This window comes from Anastrepha obliqua, chromosome 4 (assembly GCF_027943255.1).
Source record: "Anastrepha obliqua isolate idAnaObli1 chromosome 4, idAnaObli1_1.0, whole genome shotgun sequence".
Taxonomy (NCBI): domain Eukaryota; kingdom Metazoa; phylum Arthropoda; class Insecta; order Diptera; family Tephritidae; genus Anastrepha; species Anastrepha obliqua.
The window spans coordinates 34,830,707-34,853,759 of NC_072895.1; the positions used below are offsets into that span (position 1 = coordinate 34,830,707).

General features: G+C 36.4%; 1 protein-coding gene across 1 annotated transcript in view; it reads left to right on the forward strand.

The window, feature by feature from the left end:
• The window catches only part of LOC129245453 (monocarboxylate transporter 3), a 35,076-nt gene extending 18,625 nt beyond the window's left edge, over positions 1 to 16,451 (forward strand). The window contains exons 2-3 of the mRNA XM_054883628.1: positions 9,153 to 11,027; positions 15,868 to 16,451. Of these exons, the coding sequence (XP_054739603.1) occupies positions 9,158 to 11,027; positions 15,868 to 16,028 (2,031 nt within the window). The 5' untranslated portion in view covers positions 9,153 to 9,157 and the 3' untranslated portion in view covers positions 16,029 to 16,451. The remainder of the gene's footprint in view (positions 1 to 9,152; positions 11,028 to 15,867) is intronic.
• Positions 16,452 to 23,053: the final 6,602 nt, after the last annotated feature.

A 23,053-nucleotide genomic window follows, 5' to 3' on the forward strand; every position in this document is an offset into this window, starting at 1 on the left:
AATTTATCACAGTTTGGAAATTGAATTTACCTATATCGATTTTTGTAGAAGAATAAATTGTATTTCATAAAAAAAAAAATAATTAAAATTAGCTGAGAGACAAATAATTTGCCAAAACTTGCCTATAAGCCCTAGTGCCATGGTTATTTAACGCAGTGTATACCTACATACATACAAATATATATATGTATATATATGTATATATCGTTAAATATGCTTATATAATATGTGAAAACAATAAAAGTACATTCACATATGCAGTGTTTAGCAATAAATCCATAAAAATTAATGTGGTGGCTTAGCTGCAAAATTAACAATCAGCTGTCAAGACTCTTTTGAAAGGTTTTTTTCACAGAAATTGGTTTGGTGGAATATTTTAGTGTTTTTGGTTTACTTAATTATTACTAACGATACAAAGAATGGCAAAGAGAAGCAATAGTAAATTTAATTGCGGAATTCGCTGCTAGCGATAGACAGTTGCAGGAAATCCGTAAACGAGGTCTACTGAGGTTGCAAAAAACTATGGCAGCAATTTTCATGCGAAATGCGATATTACATTTTATAATAAGCAATAACATGCCAAAGCGTCTACGGACACACCCTTGTTTTCTGGGGCGGCAGCTCCTCTAGATAACGAATTTTTCAATTTCTTTTGCGAAAAACTGAGAGTATTTATTATCTTAAAATAAATTACATATGTTCGTGCTTAAATGAATATACAAAAATTTGTTTGAAAAAAGAAATAAATAAATGGCGGCGCTACAGGTACTCAAACGTGGTTCCTTTAATTTGCACCGTGGAACGTACAGCCTTTTGTAATCAACTGAAATCAAGCAGACAAAATTGTTCATTAAAATAAGTTATTCCGCTTTGCTCTTACCTATTTTTAACGAAACAAAAATAAAAATTTGGTATAATAATATTTTTAGTGATGATTAATGGAAAATTTGAGGCCAATATGTTAAAGAATAACCCTGTAAAATTTTATGTTGATATCTTGACTACTTTTTGAGTTATACAGCTGATATCCGGAGCTCCTCTCAAAAAAGATGTTTTGCGGTGACCACTGTATCTTTGAATTGAATCCTCTAAAATTAAAAAACAAAATAAATTGCGTTAAAGTAATGTTAAATCTAGTAATTATATACATATATATAATTGGCGCGTACACCCTTTTTGGGTTTTTGGCCGAACTCCTCCTCGCATTTGTGGTGTGCGTCTTGATGTTGTTCCACAAATTAAGCCGACTCCGAACGGCAGATATTTTTATCAGGAACTTTTTTCATGGCAGAAATATACTCGGAGGTTTGCCATTGCCTGCCGAGGGGCCACCGCTATTAGGAAAATGTTTTTCTTAGTTTTGGTGTTTTCAGCGAGATTCGAACCAACGTTCTCTCTATGAATTCCGAATGGTAGTCACGCACCAACCCATCGGCTATGGCGGCCGCCCTAGTAATTAATAGAAGGAATAAGCAAAATACATTTTTTTAACAAAATGGCGATTTCACTAAAAACAAAAATCGAGTTTTGACCAAAATTTCGGTCTAAATAGTTTATAAAAAAAAATGATCGGTGAGAAAAAATCTTCGATTAATTACTAAAAAATAAATAAATAACGTATTAAAATTTGAGACTAATCGGTTTAGCCGTTTTCGAGTAATGTTGATCACCGACTTTGAAAACACCATTTTTAGAAAATTTAAAATTGAAACGTTTAAAATTTGAAAAGTTCTTTACATAGAAATGGCAAATTTAAAAGTGTTGGAGGAGCTGCCCCTTTATTAGAATTATAATTACAAACCTCTTTTCTTTCCCGGCAACCATTTAGTTTTCTCTTTTACGTTTGTACTTACAGCCGTAATAATAATTATCGATAACACAGAAAACACAGGGTTGTACAGCAAAAAGGATATTTATAATCTGAGATATTCTTTTAATCTCGAATCTCGGTAGAAAATTTTGTATGGCTAATCTCGCCTCGAAAAAGTAGGTAATCTAGTTATATGTGGGCCTGTTATAATGTACTTTTTACTGTATATTATTAAAATAATAAATAAAATAAATAAATAAATTAGTTGGGGTTCAGGGCTTAAACGAGTCATATATGTGTGTAGGTATATGCATCGCTTCATTCAAATAAGAACCATCTGTGCCGTTCTTATAGTTTATTTTTATCTTGCTACTATATTGATTTGCTTGTGACAGTAGATGACACCAACAACATACCTACTTACGCATTGATGTAGTCGTATGGATGCACTTAACCATCGTCTCTCGTTCACGTGCACGCAATTATTACATCGATTCGTATTGATGTGTCACAGTTTGAGATTCATCTCATATGAAAAAAATTCAGTGCAGAAATGGGCTGATGCGCTGTTTTTATAGTCGCCCAAATACTCATAAGTGTGATGATAATGTAATAAAAATATAATATACATAAGTGTTGGGTTAGTTGGTATTAAGGGGACCCGATAGTCTAGAAATTTCAAAAAATCGATTTTTTGGTTTTCCGATATTTCGAAAGTATAGTATCCTAAGAATATACTGTGAAATTTGCTTGCGGAAATTCCCAATATTATAGCTTCTACATCCCATTAACTAGATAGAGAGCGGTCCGCGCGCTCCTGTACCTCAACCTTTAAACTCAATTATCTCAAAACTACTTTTTTCGGCCTGGTTTTGTCACAAAAAAAAAACTATTCAAACGAATCGTCTGAAATTTTAATATGTTGTTCACAACATCAATGGCTATTGTCCGTACTAGAATCATATTATTATTTCAATTATCTCGTTTTTTTTTATTAAAAAACTGAAAAATTGAGTGTCAAATTCAAAACCGCGCCATTTTGTCAATTTTTTTTTATTCTAGTATGGGACATAACTACATCTATACTGATTAATAATTTTTTTGGTGTTTGTGTTTCAGATAAAATGGATAACACCGTCCAGGTCCAATTTTTCGGGAGGACCAACTTTGGCGCCATTTTTTTAAATTCATAGAATTAATTTTTTGTTGTTCATTTTTGTATGTAAAAGAAGTTAAATAAAAATCTTACAACATTTAAATATAGTTTTTAATTTTTTTATTGTAATATAAAAAAAAATTCCTGAAAATACCCAAAGTTTTCGAGGTCTAGACCACCCCTTAATGTAACGAGCGATGAGAAATATATTTTTTTTTTATCTCGAAGCCTTAGTCTGCTGCTGAGTTGATGCTATGCTCACTATCAAGTAGACCTCTGGCTTGAGTTTATGTACATATGGTTTAAACGCCTTCGAAGAGCTCAGTTATTATTTGTAATTATCTATTAAGTGTAATTTAGTTTACTTAATTTAACTTAACTTAATATTTTTCTCAACCTGTTATATCGGAAGTTAGTCTAGACGGACGACTGCGTTAATCGCGATTACCGGCGCATTTAATTCTAATTAAAATTTTAGTGTGACAGACTGTTACGCGGATTAGTTGATTTGATTGGATAGTTTTCTGAGTAAAAGTCGGTCAAAAATACAGGCATTAGCTGCCCTGATACTAAAAAGATATTATTTATTTAAATAATCTTAAAATGCAATTCCTCAAACTGCTACGAAACATCAAAAGAATTCATGTAATTTCGAAGGTGTTGGTGAAAACTAGCATTGCATCCAGTCTGCCTTGTTTTTCTCTTTAAAAGTGTCATTATTCTTCATTCACAATAGATATAAACTGTCATGTTTCGGCAATGTTGCCAACGAACATTTTCCTAATCCGCTTAAATTATGAAAATTAAGTCTAACTGTAAGTCCGCATTAGTTCCGCATTAGTAATTCCGGAGATAAATCCGAATTCCTGAGATAATTCCCGATTAACGTCACCGTCTCTCTAGGCTATTAGCGGTTAATTAAAACTAAAACGGATTAATTCAAATTAAGAAACTTAACAACTTGTAGGTTTAAGTACATCATTTTTGGCCTTATTTATAATAAACAGGGAACATTGAAAGATGTTTACCATATCTTCACTATTATAATTCTTTAAAATAAATGTTTGTAGAAATTAGTTTTGAAAATATGTAATTTATTTAATGTGGCATTATTGAAGGGAAGGTGTTAAACCGATGTAATAGAAGATCCAAAAAGAAAATTGGCATGTTAAGTAATCCCTACCAATTTCATAAGCTAAATTAAGTTGAGTTATTATTATTATTATTATAAATGGCTAATTGTGTACTGCGACCTGAAAATATGTATTATGCAGCCATGTAGCCCACTCAAACAGCTTTAGGCTATTAATAAATTCTAAAACCTAAAATCCTAATTTCTACCAAGTGGTTTGGATCTATAACCCCGCTTCCCAGGTAATGTAGTCTGCGACGTGCCACTGTTGGGCAGTCGCTTAAAACATGTGCTGTTATTACTGGTGCATCTTTACAGAGTCTGCAAGAATCAGTTTCTACCAGTTCTAGTTTTCTGAAATTTACTATGTCCTGTTAGTAGTTCAGTGTAAAGTTTTATGTATTTTCTGTTGAGGTATAGGATACCTACCTACCTTCAGTGAGTCTTTTTGGTTGCCGCATGCCCGTTTGAGCTCCCCAGTACTCAATTAAGCCTCGTTGTTCTCGCTCACATAGAAAGGCATTTTTAAGCTTTTATTTACCTCGCAGAAAACTTCAGGACCTATTAAGGGAGTGTTTGCACCCTTTTTCGCTAAAGTGTCCGCAATTTCATTTCGCATTTAAAACATTCCCAGACCAATCTTGATTGCAATGAGAAGCTATCTAGTTATATTAGAGCTACTAGACTGTCGAAGAGAATGTTGATATTGGCCTCTACGAAGGCATTCCCTGACACATAGCTCTAAGACGACTTAAGTCTACACTAAGAGCAGAAAAGGTCTTGAAATGTAAACCTCCTTTTCATTCATTCAAGTTTACACTAACTGAGCTCCAAGTTTCTCATTTCTTCCATAAACCAAAATCATCGTAAGCAAATAACACTGAATCAGCTGGTGGGAATAAAGCCCATTTATTTATTTATTAATATTACTTCATAATTAGTTGTGTTAGCGATGTGCTAAGCGAATGAAATAATAAACGCTCTCGTAAGTCCTCAACACTAGCTAACTAATTAGCACCAACATTTTTATAGATTTGTAATTCAGTTTAGTAATAATATAATATATACATATATGTATATATTTATGTTTGTATATACACTAGGTTAGTACATTTATATCAATAACACAGACCTGCAAAAATTTACATGCTTTTAGTTACAAGAGCAATCGGGAATATTTTGTGTTTTTTTTCGTGCTGAATACGAATCTGTCCGCTAAAATGAAGCATCACATCCTGAAATTGGCATTTTTTTGTCAATTTTGTGAGGGTCCACGTTTTTTTCGTACATATTTCATTTAAAAAATTGATTTACGATGCTTTCTCAAAAAGTTATAAATATTTGAAAATACCCATGCATTTTCTTATCGCTAGCAAGATCCCCAAAGGGTGCTTTGTAAATATTTGGATGCCATAAATGAAAAAAAAAGTTATACCAAAGATATATTTTTTTTTTCTGGGATGACGCTCGTGAAAAGGAGACTCTCATGAGTACTGCCGTACAGGCGTAGCAGAATGCACGACTCGTGGGCTCACAGCTACACCTGCGTACTAAGCACCGGTCTACCTATCTCCACCTATTCACCACCCTCACCGCGAAACTGCCCAAAAGGTATTATTTTAAGGAGGCTGGCTAGCTCAAAGGCTCCTAATTATTGTTGACGCCTGCTAAACTCTGGAAATCTTAGATTATTATGAATGTGTGTTACCAGCACGCAGATTCTCTTCCAGTTATTAGCTGATTTCAGCATAAAATCCATAATATTTTCTCCGTTTAAAATTTTAAAGGTTTCGTGAGCAAAGCGTGGGCATTCGAACTAGACGTGTTCAACATCATCTTCCCACTCCATGCAGATTGGGCAGTTTGGTGAACTGTTATGGCCAAATCTATGGCGATATTTTCTAAACACCCAGTGCCCTGAAAGGAATTGAGTTGGATGGAAACTTGTTCCCCATGGTTCCTTTCTAACCACGTTGTACATATGGGTATTTGCTCATGCGTCCATCTACCCTTAGTTGACCAGTTTCACCAGTCCTTCCAATGGGCGATAGAACGACGCCTTTCTTCTTCAGCGATTTACTTACGCATCGATTTATCTTCGAATATACGAACATTCTTATAAATAATCTCTGCATTTCTTTAGCCAGAATGTCAACTGGCATTAGTCCTGCAACGACGAACGACGCAGCATCAGAAATTGTGCGGCAGGCGCAGATAGTGCGCTTAGCCAATAAACGGCTCTTAGGTTTTTTGCATAGCAATTTATGCTCATTGCATCAGCCCAGATCGGTGCCACATAATATTCTTTTGCTATGACTGGGACCAGCGTTATGTGGCATTATTCGTGCCAGACAGAATTGCACACTCGATGCCTTCTTTACAGTGTATTCTAGATGCGTTTTAAAGTTTAGACGACTATCAATCATCACTCCTAAGTATTTAATGCCGGGTTTTGAATTGATAGTTACAGTCCCGACTTTTGCCTTCCAGGATTCCACTGCCTTCCGCTGCTTATTAGAAGCACATCAGTTTTGAGCTTAGCTAATTCCAGGTTTATGGACATCAGCCAAGTATTGATCCTACTTACTGATTTACTGGCCATTCTCTCAATTTCTTGGACGTGTTTTGCCACTATTACCACCGCGATATCATCCGCGAATCCAATCGTTGTAGGAGGCATATCTAATCTAAGTACATCGTCGTACATTAGAGTCGGTAATAGTAGACCTAGAATTAATCCTTGGGGAACCCCTGCTGTTACATTGTACTCTTCAATACTTTTGTCGATTCTAGACCGCAGTTTATATATATATATATATATGATTGGCGCGTACACCCTTTTTGGATGTTTGGCCAAGCTCCTCCTCCTATTTGTGGTGTGCGTCTTGATGTTGTTCCATAAATGACCGCAGTTTACGATCCGAAAAATAGCTCCCAATGATTCTGTTAATATTATATAACAAGAAGTCCCTACTTTTATGGGGGCTTCTAGTATATGCTGCCAGCTAGCAGTGCAAAAAGCATTTTTAACGTCCAGAATTACCACAGCGCAGCTTTATTTTTTCCGCCACACCATCTCTTGTCTTCAATGGCTTCTGTTGCTAATTCGACTACAAATTGATTGCATCCACGGTTCAGCGGGATTTCCGAAATCCAAACTGGTGTATGGGCAAAGTACTTTTATCTCCTGCCTGTCGCAGATAATTCTCTCAATATGTTGTGCCGTCGAAGGTCTGTAATCCAAATAAATTCCATATTAATACACCACTGTTAGCGATTAGCCGTTTATGGAGAGATATTCGTTCCGATTACACATTTAAGACCATGGCGGAGAGGAATACTGGAGAAGACGTTCGAAGCCACACTTTCCCTTTTTAGTGAAATATGTTATTATTCTGCGTACATATATTTTTTAGAGTGTTTAGTCTTTAGCTGTGTAGAAAAATAGACAGATGCAAACTGTTACCTGAATGGTGCAAACAGGAGAGATGTTTCGAGTTTCGCTTTGGAGTTAGTTTTCGAATTGAGAATATAATCTACAATCTTCAGGTCATCCATCAGCGCACATGCTATGCAGATATAGAAGTATGTGTATAGTTCCTTGTAATTGTTTATAATTTATAATGGTTTTCGCATTTTCACGGATGGCTCCAAGACCGAGCATGGTTGCGGCTCCGGTGTCTACGTGGAATTCGGCGGGACAAAACTGCACTTTGCTCTTTGAATGCATGCATTTGTGTTTCAAGCGGAGCTATATGCTGTTGCAATGAACTTTGTTGTGGAAAACAGGTGGAGAAGCAGATCTATACGTGTCTGCAGCGACAGCAAGCTGAGCTGATGCCCTTCAAGGTTAATTGATTCCTGTAAATCCAGGCTGAACTATGTTGGTAAACACAATATGCTGATGCTAACATGGATCCCGAGGCACGTGGGTATCGCGGGTAACGAGACCTCTGACCCTGGGCTCTGACGCCAACTTCTTTGACCCGGAGCCCGTTCTGCCACTCCCTTCTGCAGCCATCAAAGCCACGGTTAGCAAACGGGTTACTTCGGCCTATACGCGAGTTTGGCAGGCTGAGGGAGGCTGCAGACGGACGAAACTGATATTTCCTGTCATGTCCGATCGATTGTCGCAGATCCTCCTGTCATGAAGCAAAGGGGCCTGTAGACAGCTGGTTGGACAGATGACGGGCGATTTTCTATGGGCGAAGCACATGGAATAGGTAGTCTTCTCAGGCACTGCACTCTGCCCTTCATATGGAGAGGAGGATAAGACGGCGGGTCACTTTCTGTGCTTCTGCCCATCCTTCGCTCGAATCAGACTTGAGGCCTTTGGCACTGATGTCTTAAGAAGCGACCACGTTCGCCCCTTGGCACCACCCACAAGATCTACTCAGATTTCTTCGGAGGTCGGGTAGATTAAAAAAAAATTAAAAAGGGAACCCGAGTGTAGTACAATGAACTTAATGGCGCCTGAGTGCTGTACTTACTAGTTGTGCCGACAAAAACAAAAAATTAGTTATAATACGACTCACCTACAATAAGAATCAAAAATTAAGAAATAAAAATTCATATTCAGAACATGGCAGGTATAACATCAGGAAGTCAAGTTGACAGATTACTGAACCACGACCAAAGTTGAGAATTACAAAAATGGAATATGTGTGTATGTATGTGTGTGCTCAGTTATCAAATGATTAAAGTGCGCTCTTAATACTTTAAAGGTACAGTAGGTGCGCGTAAGTATAGCAGCAGCCGGTAGATAAATCAGTTAAAATTAAATTACATACTCATACATACGTACACCTGTGTAGTAGTGTACACGCCACTAATAAATACCACTTATAAGTACACAAACCACAATTGAATGTCAGAAAACAATCTTTCGGTCTCACCTGATTACAAAAATTCCCTGCTTACATAACACACCTTATCCTTATCGGACCAGTAATATATGACCAAACATAATCTAATTTTGCGATAGAAAAAACAAGATTATAGCATTTTCTACATAGGTAATACTTGACTTTACTTTCATTCTCTTTTGCTTTTAGAATAAATGGCAACACAGAGTTCCAGAGCACATGACGAGGCCAAAGCTGTTGCTGAGCCATTGAATAGTAAAGATGAAGATTACGAAATCGACGAATCTACGGCAGCGGTGGTTGTACCACCTGACAGCGGATGGGCATGGGTTGTGATGTGTGCATCGTTTTTGTGCTGCACAGTTCTGGATGGAATCGTTTTTTGTTCTAGCTTTATTACAGGACATCTAATGAAGGAATTTTCAGTGAGCGATGGTTATGCAGCATTTGTGCCTTCACTGCTCAGCGGCTTCTATTTAATCGCTGGACCATTTGTAAGTGCCATGGCCAATCGCTACGGTTTCCGGCCAGTAGCAATAGCTGGTGCCCTGTTTGCGGCTGCTTGTTTTGGTATCTCCTATTTTGTTAAAAGCATCGAGTTATTATTCATCACGTACGGCATACTTGCTGGTGTTGGATTTTCCATGGTCTACATACCGGCTGTTGTCATTATAGGCTTCTATTTTGAAAAGTGGCGCGCACTTGCAACCGGTGTTGCTATGTGTGGATCTGGTGTGGGCACTATTATATTTGCCCCGTTGACTGAATACTTGCTTGCCAAGTCGGGCTGGAGGGGAACAATCGCAGTGCAGGGATGCTTCATAGCCTTTTGTGCCTTGTTTGCGTGCGCATTTAGACCAATTCAACCCATTACATTAGCTGTCAATGAAGACTCTGACGAGGACAAAATTGAGAATGAGAAGCGCAATGGTCATGGTAATACTGTGGCGCCTAAGCCCCAACTCCACCAAGCAGCTTTCACGAAACCACTGCCTGAAGGGCGTTTCGCCTACTCAATGCCAAACTCAGCTCATAACACATATATGGGTGCATCACCCAAGCATCACTACCCCACAGCTGCCGAAGTCTTTCGTGGTGCTAATATTGAACGTCGTCTTTCAAATTCATCGGGCAAAGGCACTGAATTGAAGGCGCTGCGCAAGTCGCAACCTACCACTCCGAACGGCGAGCCGCACCCTCAACCACAACTTCATTTCAATATTAATAAAGAACTAACGACAGTTGGAGAAAATGAAGAAGAAACCGAGAATGAGAACTTGATCGAAACCGAGTCAAAGGCAGTGGTAATACAGGCACGTCGTCACACCGTATCTGGGCGTAGGCCAAACGATATTGTTGGTAAAAAAAGTTCAGTCGGATCTCAAGATACCGTACACAATATTCACACAAGGCCAATGTATCGTGACGATATTTTCTTTACCGGCTCTTTGGCGCGCATCCCACAATACCAATCACAAACTTCACTCGCCTACCATATGTCGGTGACACGTCTGCCCACCAAACAGGATATGCTTGAAGATCGCCAGAAAGGATGCCACCTCTGTCCCGAAGCTGTGCGCCGCACTTTATCGACTATGTTAGACACCTCCCTGCTGAAGTCGCCGTCCTTCATGTGCTTGGCAGTCAGTGGTTTCCTAACTATGATGGGCTTCTTTGTACCTTTCAAGTATTTACAAGCACGCGCTAAGGAAAGTGGAATGGACGAGGCCTCAGCAACGGCTGTTGTAGCGGGCATTGGTTTAGTGAACACCATTGCTAGGTTAATATGTGGCATGGTCAGTTCGATTCCCAGCGTAAAGCCACTATGGTTGAATAATGTAGCCATCACCGCAGGCGGCCTGGCGACTATCTTTAGTGGAGTGAAAATAACTGTGCTAACCCAGTGGGTATTTGCTGTGTTCTTTGGTGTTTGCATTGCCTGCTTTTCGGCTTTGCGTTCGCTTATCGCCGTAGAAATGATTGGTTTGGAGAAACTAACCAATGCCTTCGGATTCCTCATGTTGTTTCAAGGAATTGCGGCGACATTCGGCACTCCTATTGCAGGTGAGTGAAAGCATATATTTTTGGTTACTTCGAATTATCATTTATATAAATTAGATTTCTTTTATGTATTTATTTTTTTATTGCTTCCTGCCTACAGTAATACTTCAAATACATTGGTAGACGTATAAGAGATTGTGAGTGATTTAAGTGCTGGCAGTTCGAAATGTTTCTAATTATTCGCATTAGTAAAACACGACTGAGTTCCATTAAACCAATAAATAATTCCGATAAAGAACTTTATTATCTTTATGCCCAGTTTTCAATAATAATTACGGCCTGCATGAACTTACACACGAATATTTTCAGTTCTTTAACAAACATTTTTATTTAAATTTATTTACCACTGCAAATCTGGCCTACAGATTATGCGTTATATTTGTTTAGTAGCCCACCTGTATTTGTAAAACTTAAGGGACTACTTGAAGATAAAGCCATGCAAGTAAATATAAGCGAGATGATGGGATAGCCGCAACAATCTTTCCGAATATCAGACGAAGTTCAAACATACACACAAATGTACATAAATAATACTATGTAAATTCACAGTACGAACATGGCAAATAACGAGTATTCGAATAGAAAACAAATAGCCTAAATTTAGTACTTAGTGTTTTTTTTTTTTTGCCTAATCTAGTAGGCAATTCTCGTACACATGCAAAATGCCTAACAAAGTTTCAAATATAACTTTTATTTTCACTTGCTCACTCTGTATCTAAGCAGTAAATTAAAACAAATATGCCTTACCTAACTAATCTGTTTTTCACATTAAGCAAATTAACAGCTGACTACTGAAATCGTTTGATAAACAAAACGTTATCTCACATTAACGCAACAAAGGCAGCAGTCGACCTAGGATCCGCAATATTAGGATGATAGCACTTATCAAATTTATCCGGTCTGACGTTAGTATGGTTTGGTCGTCTAGCTAGCGAAATTTTCCAAAGGTCTTAGATTATATTAACTAAATCAAGCTGGTGCTAATAAGTATGAAAATACATGAAAATATTTGCTTATGTAGTATATCCTAAGTGTCATATGATCCCCACCTTTTTATAATAATTCTATAATTTTACCCGTAATACGATAGGCGTCTTCAGACGGAGCTCGTTGCTTCGTTAACTGGCAGTTTTACGAATATTTTGTTTTTGTGAGTTCAACGAAACAGTCTAAGCGCCAGGAAACGAAATATTGCATATTGGTATAATGATTTGTAGTTGGCAAAATAACAAGCAGCTGTTTGACAATTGGTCAGGCCCGAATTTTAAGTTTAAAATAAAGGGTGATTAAATTTCAAGGGCCGATGTTGAATGTGAACCACACCTAAACGATAAACCAGAAACAATTCAAGAGCTAAAGGATGAGATAATTCGGCACATTAACGGCATAGAACCTCAATTATGGAGGTGTGCCGCCGAGATATTTTGTTCCATACGTAATTGAGCCATACCAATATTAGCATAATAAAGAGAAATGATAATAATTTCTTAAAAAAATTGTATTTTATTCAAAATCAACACCGACCCTTGAAACTTAGCTACCCATTAAAAAGTGACAGAAAAAAGTAGATTAAGTCACGGTGATTGCCACTCTTCCATAAGGATATAGAGGGCCCAAGTTCCTCCTCTATTTTCCAACGTGGTGAAACCACATTGTCTCTTGGATAAACGACGAAATACTGTGGACGCCTGCCAATTCTAAGTCTGGCAGCCAAGCAATTCTGGTTCAAAAAAGTAAGAGTTTAGACAGCGATAGCGGCGTTCCCCCGACAGTTGGTTCTACGCAACCGTAACGACCCGGATTTATTTATTCTGAAATCAATAAATAATTGTTCTGACTGACTACTTACTAAAAAAGTATATAAAAAATAAGTTAAATTACAATTTTTCTTACTGATTTACATATTATTGGGTATGGGAATAAGTTTCCGTCTTTTCTTAGCCAAAGTTACGAATTATTTAAACAATTAAATAATAGATTATATAGACAATTAAATAATAGATTATATGTATATTATGTGAAGTATGTGCCATTACTTACTTACTTACTTAGGTGACCATAACAACCCGTTACCGAGTTACGGACGACCTCACTAGCTCTCTCCAGGCGCCTCTGCTCCGCGCGCGCCTTCTCCAATTCTGTACACCAAGCAAGCATAGGGTTTCCTCGACCTGGTCTTTCCTCTGCGGCGGCTCCCTTAGACTTCACGCTCGAACACCTTCTTTGCTGGAGCTTCTTCATCCATACGCACGACATGCCCTAGCCAACGCAGGCGTTGGATGGCGATGCGTTGAACTACGTCAATGTCGGCGTAGAGCTCATACAGCTCGTGGTTAATTCTTGAACGGTAGTCTTCGCCAAAGCGCACAGGACCGAAGATCTTACGCCATTGGAAGGGTCAACTTTACTCGATCTTTCAGGCAGCATACGGATCCCTCTGACGAAAAATTCGAGTTCTTTTTACTTGATCCAATAAGAGCTGACTGCATTGATCGGAATAGATGGTAATCCGAAGGTGCAATGTCTGGGGAATACGGTGGGTGGGGCAAGATTCCCCGATTCACTCCCTCTATATATTTCTGGCTCGATTTAGCGTCTTCATCCAATAATTTTTGTAGTTGAGTATCTTCGAATTTTTTCGTAGCTCCTTCGCGATCTTTATCACTCACGTCGAAATTGCCATTTTGGAAGGGTCGAAACCACCATTCTTTACAAGTTGTATTTGATGGAGTGTGATGACTGTAAATATTGATCAATGTACGACACGTTTTAGCTGCACTTTCTTTAAAAGGTAATAATGAAGCACCACTTCCCGCAAATGCTGTATCTTCGGGACGAACGCAGACCTTTTCGACGTCAGATAAAAGAGGCTCTTTACGTTTCGAACGAATTTCAACTACAGCGATCGAAACCTCGCATATACACCTTCAAATCACTAGTATATTACTAGAACAGCGACACCACTTTTACGAGGGCAGAAACTTATTCCCACAACTAATACAAAAATATCATTATCAAAAAGTTAAATTACAACAATCGGTTTAAATGAGCAGAAAAACATATCTTAGATAAAGTGAAATCAAATTCAATAGTATTCGAGATCCATAGTGCCCAAGTCTGGGTGCTCTACGACATAGAACGCTGGGGGAATTCTCGATGGGCAACTTGAAAGAAATTGCAGAAAAGAAAATTGACGACATAGGCAGATTTATAGTCAACTCAAGATGGTTCGACTAATAAAAAAAAAGCAGTGGTTCTATGTACAAGTGGTGTATCAAAATGGTTCTTCGTTCCAAATGGTTCTTCCGTCTCGCTAACTGTTTTTGGTCGGTTGTACTCGGTACCCTGTTGTTATCATCAACCAAAGGGCATGTTTTGTCTTGAATTAGCAAGGGTGTTGATGGCTGAGTAGAGTCCCGTAAATCGTGGTGGTTTGCAGCATTTTGCGCGTCCATTGCGATTTTGGTCGCAAAATCTCTCTCTCACTGATTTCTTGAAGTTTTATTTCACTTGTATTGCGCCGTTGTTGTGACATATGTACGTTTCTCACAATTTTCTTTAGCATTTAGTAGCTTGGCCTTCGTCGCTATTCCATTCTGTACAAGATCCCATTTAACATCTTGAACCCATGGTTTTCGCAGTGGCTTTGTTAAAGCAATTGTTTCCTCAGCTGCTGATTTTCACCATGTCGCCAGATTTTCCAACAGAACCAGTTGCTCTAATAGATTTATATTCTCCAGCATCAGGCGTTGATATTCGACAGATTTAAGCGTATTTTTTAGCTTATCGGTTCATAATGTGGCCGTCGCCATAGCCGAATGAGTTGATGAGTGTCGGAAGTGCACAAGTTCGAATTTCCGTACATGAAACAGCAAAATGATAGACAAAGTTTTTTCTAATAGCGGTCGATGGCAACATTGCCGAAAAATTACGGTTCATATCTATTGTGAATGAAAAATAATAAAACTTTTAAAGAGAAGAACAAGAAAGACTGGATGCAATGCTAGCTCGCACTAACCCTTTCGAAATTACTTTAATTGTTTTGATGTTTCGGAGCAGTTTGAGAAATTACAAAAATGTTGAGATTTTTTTAAATAAATAATTATTTCTTCGTATTAGAGTAGTTAATACCTGTATTTTTTGACTGCGGTCCATCTTTTACTGACAAAACTATCTAATAAGCCAATCAACTGTCCACTAATCCGGGTAACAACCGTCTGTCACACTATAATTTTAATCGGAAATAACTGCGCCGGTAATCCCGATTAACGCCGCGGTCTGTCTGGGCTAGAATAGATTAAATAAACCCTTTTGGCACGCTCCACGGTTTTAAATGCGCACATGTGAAATTTTCTCCTTCTAAGTTCTGTTGATAATATCCCCGCGGAGATGTTGCTGCTTTGACGTCATTTTCATATGGAAAAGAGATAATGCAATAAATTATTCAGATACGCAATGCACGCGTAATAGAGCCAAAGCATGTGAAAACTACAAACAATTCAAAGTAGTGCAGATTTTTACTTACTCGTATAACCCGTTATGTACCTACACCAAATTTACATATACGCTTACGCTTAAAAAACTGAAATTATACATATGTACATACGCAACACTATGTATTTAGAATGTTTTGTTTTTTATTTTCTTTTTACAACAAAATCTCATATACGCCTATATTTACATCGAATAGATAAAAATGTATGTATGTATATATTTTAATTAAGTCAAAGCCAAATATTTTTATTTACATACATATAATATTTGCTATTAATTTAAATTTAATGATTTGAATTGATCGGCATTCAATACAATAAATTGATGACTTTTCTCTCTTCCTTTTCAGGCGCACTTTATGGGATGACCAAAGACTATAATATTGCCTTTTATTTCTCTGGCGGACTAATATTAGTTTCGGCTTTCCTTTGTTACCCGTTGCCATACATTGCCAACTGGGAAAAGGCGCGTAATGAAAGAAAGGAGGCCCAAGCTCCGCCTAGAGCCTAACTTCATAAAAGTTTATCTACAACTAAATGAATATAAACAATAAAAGCGTAAAACTTAAGACTTAAATTTTCAAATGTGTAAAAGTATGTATGTATTTTTTATAAGCATACATTTATACATGCCTACACATACATATATAATATATATGTAGGTATGTACATATAATTTCGTATGAGTGACCGAGACGAAACTAAAGCTTCCTACCAGAAGTCAGGCAAATAGCTTAAATAAATAAGTAATATTGTGAAGATACGAGAGTGTAATTAAATATTTTCTAAGAAGTGTATTTGCATAAGTGAAACAAATTTATTATATTTTAATAGCAACGAGTACACTAATTTTAACGTAACGAACAGAGTAACATTATACATTTATAATTTATTAATTTGTTAAATATGAATGAGCAATTAAACTACATAATAAAAAAAAAATTGATATTTGATACATTCTGTGTTTAAAACTGTCATATATTTGCGGCTGTTTAGACAATGAAAATAATTTGTTTAATCTTACCAAAGGACAAATATAGCTTAATTTATATTGCAATAAAAAGTTAAATAAATATACATACATAATTGGTTATATGGTGCATATAAATATCGCAAAGCGACTAACCAAATCACACTTATGCCACCAAAAAGAGCGAATCTGAAGAAAAGATATTCAAAACAAGCGTTAAAGCAATGGTTGCGTTCGCTAACAGACAAATCTGCAGTAGTTATTTCTAATTTTTGCAAGTGGCGTTTTTTTTATTCCTTGATAAATTACACTGTGCGACAGTGAAAATATACTTTTATAGAGACCTAGTACAACTTGTAGGTATAGTAAAACTAAGAAACATGGTATAGGAGAAATTTCCAATACACCCCCAAAATCTCATTTTATGGCCATAAAACCGTTTTTCAGTTTGATGTGAAGAATAACTCCTAACTTCGCCAATTTCCATCCGATTTCGAATTTGCTTTTTTGACAGTGTGTTGACAATTTTTCTGAAATGACAACTGACGAGACTGTAGACGGAAGTATTTGGATTTTTTTTATTTTTTCTCTATTTTTTCGACTTTGACATAATTTTTACGATATTATCCGATATTGAGGATTTTTTTTAGTACACTACTGTTATAGTAAATTTAATTTTGCGTCGAATGAGCTATATTTGACTGTAATTGAATTAAAATTAATAGAGTTGTGTGAGTTTTAAGATTTTATCTTTTTTTTACTAATTTGGTATGTAGGCATCGAAGCATGAAAATGATAACAAGTGTCATTATAAACACATAATATTTATTGGAGTATTGTGCAGTGCAGCACTGTACGGTATGGTACGGTGCAGTACACAACGGAACTGGTTCCAAACTTAAAAATGCATTGGAAACGGCCCTTTGGAGTTTAGTATGGTACGGTACATTTGTCATTCTCTTCATCAGTTTTGAGTACTTCTCTGTAAGAAATTCGATCATCATCGTTCATCTGAAGTCGTCATCAACTAAATTCCATTGTTTAAATCGAGAAGCGAGCGTTTAACATTGTCTTTCCGATAGAAGTAAATCCCGAGAAAGATAGTGAAAATCTGAATTTGATACAATGTGTCGCTCTGAAGACTTAGAACCAGACGGAAAGTACTCTTCATCATCAGGTTTATTGTTATCAGTTTGATCATCATCAGCAATGAGTTGAACTTCCTTCAGTTCCTGCAGTTGAGTCAATCATATCGTCCAAGACTACAGGGTTCTTAACAGTTGCAACATCAGCATACTTTATGTGCTTTCGAGCTTTATAATGATGACCGTTTACGTCCGTTTTATAAAAATAACAATCATCTGGTTTATGATAAGGCTGATGATGCCATATCATCGGAGAATATTGAGAAATTCGACTTTTCTGGCCACGTTTTGATTTATATCTCTTGAATTTCAATGAAACAAACAATAGAACTTCGATGATTTAATAAGGTTAAATTATAATAACAAACTTCTTTTATTAATCAATGTACAGTGTGAACTTAGGTACACTTGGGAGCTTTTTCATATTTCCATTGAAAAAAAAGTGCTATAATATGTCAAATCTTTTCGTAAGTTCTAACCAGTTCTGTTATATGCAGTACAGTGTACTCTTATGTATACATATACACTCCAATAAATATTACGTATCTATAATAACGCATCAAAACACGTCCTTATTCCCATTTAGCGTAAGCTATACTTACATACCAAATTAGTAAAAAAAAAAAAAAAAATCTTAAAACTCACACAACTCTATTAATTTTAATTCAATTACAGTCAAATAAAGCTCATTCGACGCAAAATTAAATTTACTATAACAGTAGTGTACTAAAAAAAATCCTCAATATCGGATAATATCGTAAAAATTATGTCAAAGTCGAAAAAATAGAGAAAAAATAAAAAAAATCCAAATACTTCCGTCTACAGTCTCGTCAGTTGCCATTTCAGAAAAATTGTCAACACACTGTCAAAAAGGCTTGTTTTTGTTCTTTCGAACTAAAAAAACAAATTCGAAATCGGATGGAAATTGGCGAAGTTAGGAGTGATTGTTCACATCAACCTACTGAAAAACGGTTTCATGGCCATAAAATGAGATTTTGGGGGTGTATTGGAAATTTCTCCTATACCATTTTTTTTAGTTTTACTATACCTACAAGTTGTGCTAGGTCTCCATAAAAGTATATTTAATTTTTTTTTTTTTTGTCACACCGTATTATACATGCAGATGACATTCTCAATTGAAAATAAAACACTATTTAACCCTCCGTTGGGCACCCAGGCCATACTTTTTTTGATCTTGGACTTTAATTTAACATATTTCTAGCACAGCTAACGGCTTGAGCCTCCAAGTAGCTTCCTAAAATTTAATTTTCTATCGATTTATGGATATAACCTTTAAAAAAGAATCCTCGAACAGGACGATAGAGGATTTAAAAAGTTACATCTGCGGTTGACCACCTCGGGATTGGCTAAATTCCTATGAATAATATTTACATGCATTGTTTTATTTTCGTGAACCGCATTCTATGTACGTATCTGGTGGCCAGACAAGTGGATATCTAACACCGAATTGCATCGACGATACGAGTACTATCAAAAACCAATCGCAACTGAAATAAGACAACGTAAATGGAGACGGCTTGGCCATACCCTACGGAAAGGTGGCACTGAAATCAGCAGACAAGCGCTGAACAGGAACCCCCAAGGACAGCGCAGAAGAGGTAGACCTAGGGGAATACAAAGCCGTGGACGAAACAATGACCTGGCAGCAAGTGAAAAATATATCTGGGAATCGCACAAAATGGAAAAATTTTACTTTGGACCTATGCTCCGCAACGGAGATGAAGGAATGATGATGATGATGATTATTGTTTTATTTGAATTTATGGGAATATGTGACAAATGCGTCACATTTATAATTCATTTTTAAGTATCGCAGGTGCATATGTATACATAGGTTCTGTTTTTATGCGGTAGATGCGTTCCGCAAGAAACAGCATAAAAAAAGTTACTAGTTCTATAGTAAAACTATAGATACGTTTCAAATGCTAAAACCGCATAAATCTGAAATAATGTAATAAAATCGCATAAAAAAGGGCACTAGTCCCATATTATAACTATAGATACGTTCCACAGACCGCATGAATCTGTGATGAGTTTTTGCTTAGCTGGTTTAGAATCTTGTTTATATCGCACCCTAAATACAAAAGGGTCACAACTCAAAATTTTCCAAAACTGAGTTTTTTGCATAAATTAATTCAGAGTACACATTTCTAACTACTGCAAATATTTCGTTCACATAACTATATTATCTTCTTTAACTGGAAAAATACAGTTATGTCTATTTTTATGTCAAGTGTGTTGCTTTTGCACGATCAACTAAAGAGAATTATTTTTAGTTGCGTTAATGGGCTCAAGAACAGCTGATTACTTTTATTACACATAAAGAGTTTTATTTTGAGTTCTGCCTCTATAACTGTAAAAAGTGATAAATTTCGTGGTATATTATTTTGCATTGTGCCTCTTTAGTTGTGAAAAGTGAGTTCAATTAGGTTAGGAAACTTATAAAATTAAAACATTTTATCAGTAAAAAGGCACAACTTAAGATAATATCACTAGTTAATCGAAAAAATTTCAGTTAAAGAGTCATAAATCAAAATTTTGTTTTATTTTCGCAAACATAATATAAAATTGAAAAAAATATAGTAGAACCTTCTTCAATGTTGTATATTCTCATGATGGAACAATATTTTTTTTAAATATTACAATATTTTTCACCAAAAACGTTTTTCGTCTCTCCTGAAAATCTTAGTATTTTGAGTTGTGACCCTTTTGTATTTAGGGTGCGATATGTACAATTCCCGATAGTGTCGACGATAGTGCATTTTGTAATTTAAAAAAAAAAACCGCACTATTTCAAAACCGCATAAAAAAAAGCCGCATAAAAACAGAACCTACTGTATATAATATTTTTTATTTCTTTCCTTTTTAGCATGCATTGAGCTACCTATAGAAGCAAAACGAATCGCTGAAAAAATTTTGTTTTGTGAAAAAAGGATTTGTTCGTATCGTTCTTTATGTTGACTCATTTCGAAGAAGGTTGAAGGAAAAAGTTGTTACAATGAAATTTATTGTAAAATATGAAATTATATTTATTTATAGATTGGGGGAGGCAAGCAAAGCATGTATAAGAGATTTTTGAATGCTGCTGAGTGTATCGGCTCCGATTGGTTGGTTGACTACAATATTCCCAGGGATATTAATTATGTACATATATTTATATATAATTGGCGCTTACACACTTTTTAGGGGTTTGGCCGAGCTTTTCCTCCAATTTGCGGCGTGCGTCTTGTTGTTGTCCCACAAATGGAGGGACCTACAGTTTCAAGCCGACTCCGAACAGCAGATATTTTCTATGAGGAGGTTTTTCATGGCAAGAATACACTCGGAGGTTTGCCATCGCCTGCCGAGTGGCGACCGCTATTAGAAAATTGTTTGGGATAGTATTTGGTTTGTTGAAAAATGATTCCATAGCCAAACGAGTAGTGCATTGAGAAACAACGGCTGGATTGTTCATACGATTTTCGATGTTTGCAAGGACCAATGTGTTCGATAAAGTAGTAAAAAAAATTCGTCTCGCAGCCCATCAACTTCCTTGCAAATACAAAACGTTGCCAATGCCATGACATCCAACATGTTGCAAAAGAAAGCAAAGGTCCATCGACTTGTTGGCCATTTTGATGTGAAGTTTGTGACCATTTAACACATGCAATCGGCGCCAGCTTTGTGTGCATTATAATAAATAATGGACGATGTTTTTTGCTTCGCTTTCACAATCTTTGGTATAATGAACGGCGGAAAGTAAATTAACCACTATACTTATTCTTTTTTGGTGTATAGCTGCTGATTGTAACAAGATTTTCATGAAAACCAAACAATGACAAAAGCGTTGGGCGAGAATTGCTCTTTTTCATGTCTGGTGGTTTTGTATTTATTGAAATGCACACAAAGCTAAAAGTCATTTTGGCAAATCCAATCCAATTCCATTTTCGTATTTTTATTTCGGAATTGATTGGGCAGCTTTTAGTAAGCAGAAGAAAGTCCATACAATTAAAAGAGGTTTAAAAACTCATAACTCTCCCCAAGGATAAACTGAGAATGCTCACGGGCATTCTCATAGGCCATTGCAGACTGCGCAGCAGTGATGGTAAATGTAGGGAAAATTCCCTACATGTAGGGATTTTTGTCGAAAAATGTGGGTGTAGGGAAAAGAAGGACAGATTTTTTTTAAATTCTGTAAATGTAGGGAATTTTCAAGAAGGACAGAAAAAATTTAAAAATAGCGGGGTAAATTTAAAAAAGTTCATTTAAAATAAAAAAAAAACCGCAGTAAGATTTCATGCCAGACTTCTTTTCCTTATGGCAGCTTACTTTTAAAAGCGTTAATACGGCAGCATTGCCTTTTTTTACTTCGTTAACGCTAGCACGATTTTTTCTTTGCGCGAAAATTGTTAGTTGTCCCACGTTTTCTGGTGCTTTTCACTTTTCAAGTAAGTTTGCAATTATTTTAGTTTTAGCTTTTTTTATATTTAAAATACAAATATTTTACAGAAATGAGCTCTTCGGAGGAACACCAGGAAAAACAATGCAAGTATCGGAAACAAAAGTTCAATAATAAGTGGCTTGACGACGAAATTTTAGTGGCTAGTTTGAAGCTGTGGCTAACGATCCATTCAAATGCAAAGTTCTAAACTGTGGCAAGTCTGATTTACAGAAGCACGCAGAAACAAAAATGCACCAAAAAATATTAAGGCAATTACAAAGGCATATAAAATAAACAGCTTTTTTTAGATAAAGCGAGTAAACCAAATGGCTCCAGAAATTTCGAAATAAGACTTAGCATATTCTTCGCTGAGCATAATGTTGCGCTCAAGTGGTGGACCATTTAATCCCACTCTTAAAAGAAATCGTGCCCGATTCTGAAATAATAAAAAAATCTGAGCTTGGAAGAAAAAAGTGCACCAGCATAATAAAAAATGAATTGGCAAAAGAAGAAAAAAACAATTTAGTTAAGAAATTAAAAGTAAACAAATTTTCCATAATGATCGAAGAGAGCACAGACATTGGACTCAATAAGCATATGTGTCTCATGATGAGATTTTTCGACGAGGAAAGCGAGCGGCTTGTGGTTAAGCTGCTGGATCTAATTCCAATAAGAACTGATTGCACTACAGAAGCTCTGTACGGAATTTTTAAAAAATCTTAAGCAAACAATTCAATTTTGACGTTGCAATTACCTCATTATAATGTAAACACAAGAGAAAAAAATGTAGGGATTTTCGTAGGGAAAATTTGTTGTAAGCGTAGGGAAAAGTAGGGAATTTTTTTGGGCTGTGTAGGGATATTTCAAAAAACCATTTACCATCACTGCTGCGCAGTCATCTGCACATGATCGGGATATGGTCCACAGACTCCAATGCACCCTTTCCTTGAATACAGCGCTATAGCGCGGAGATGGTTAAG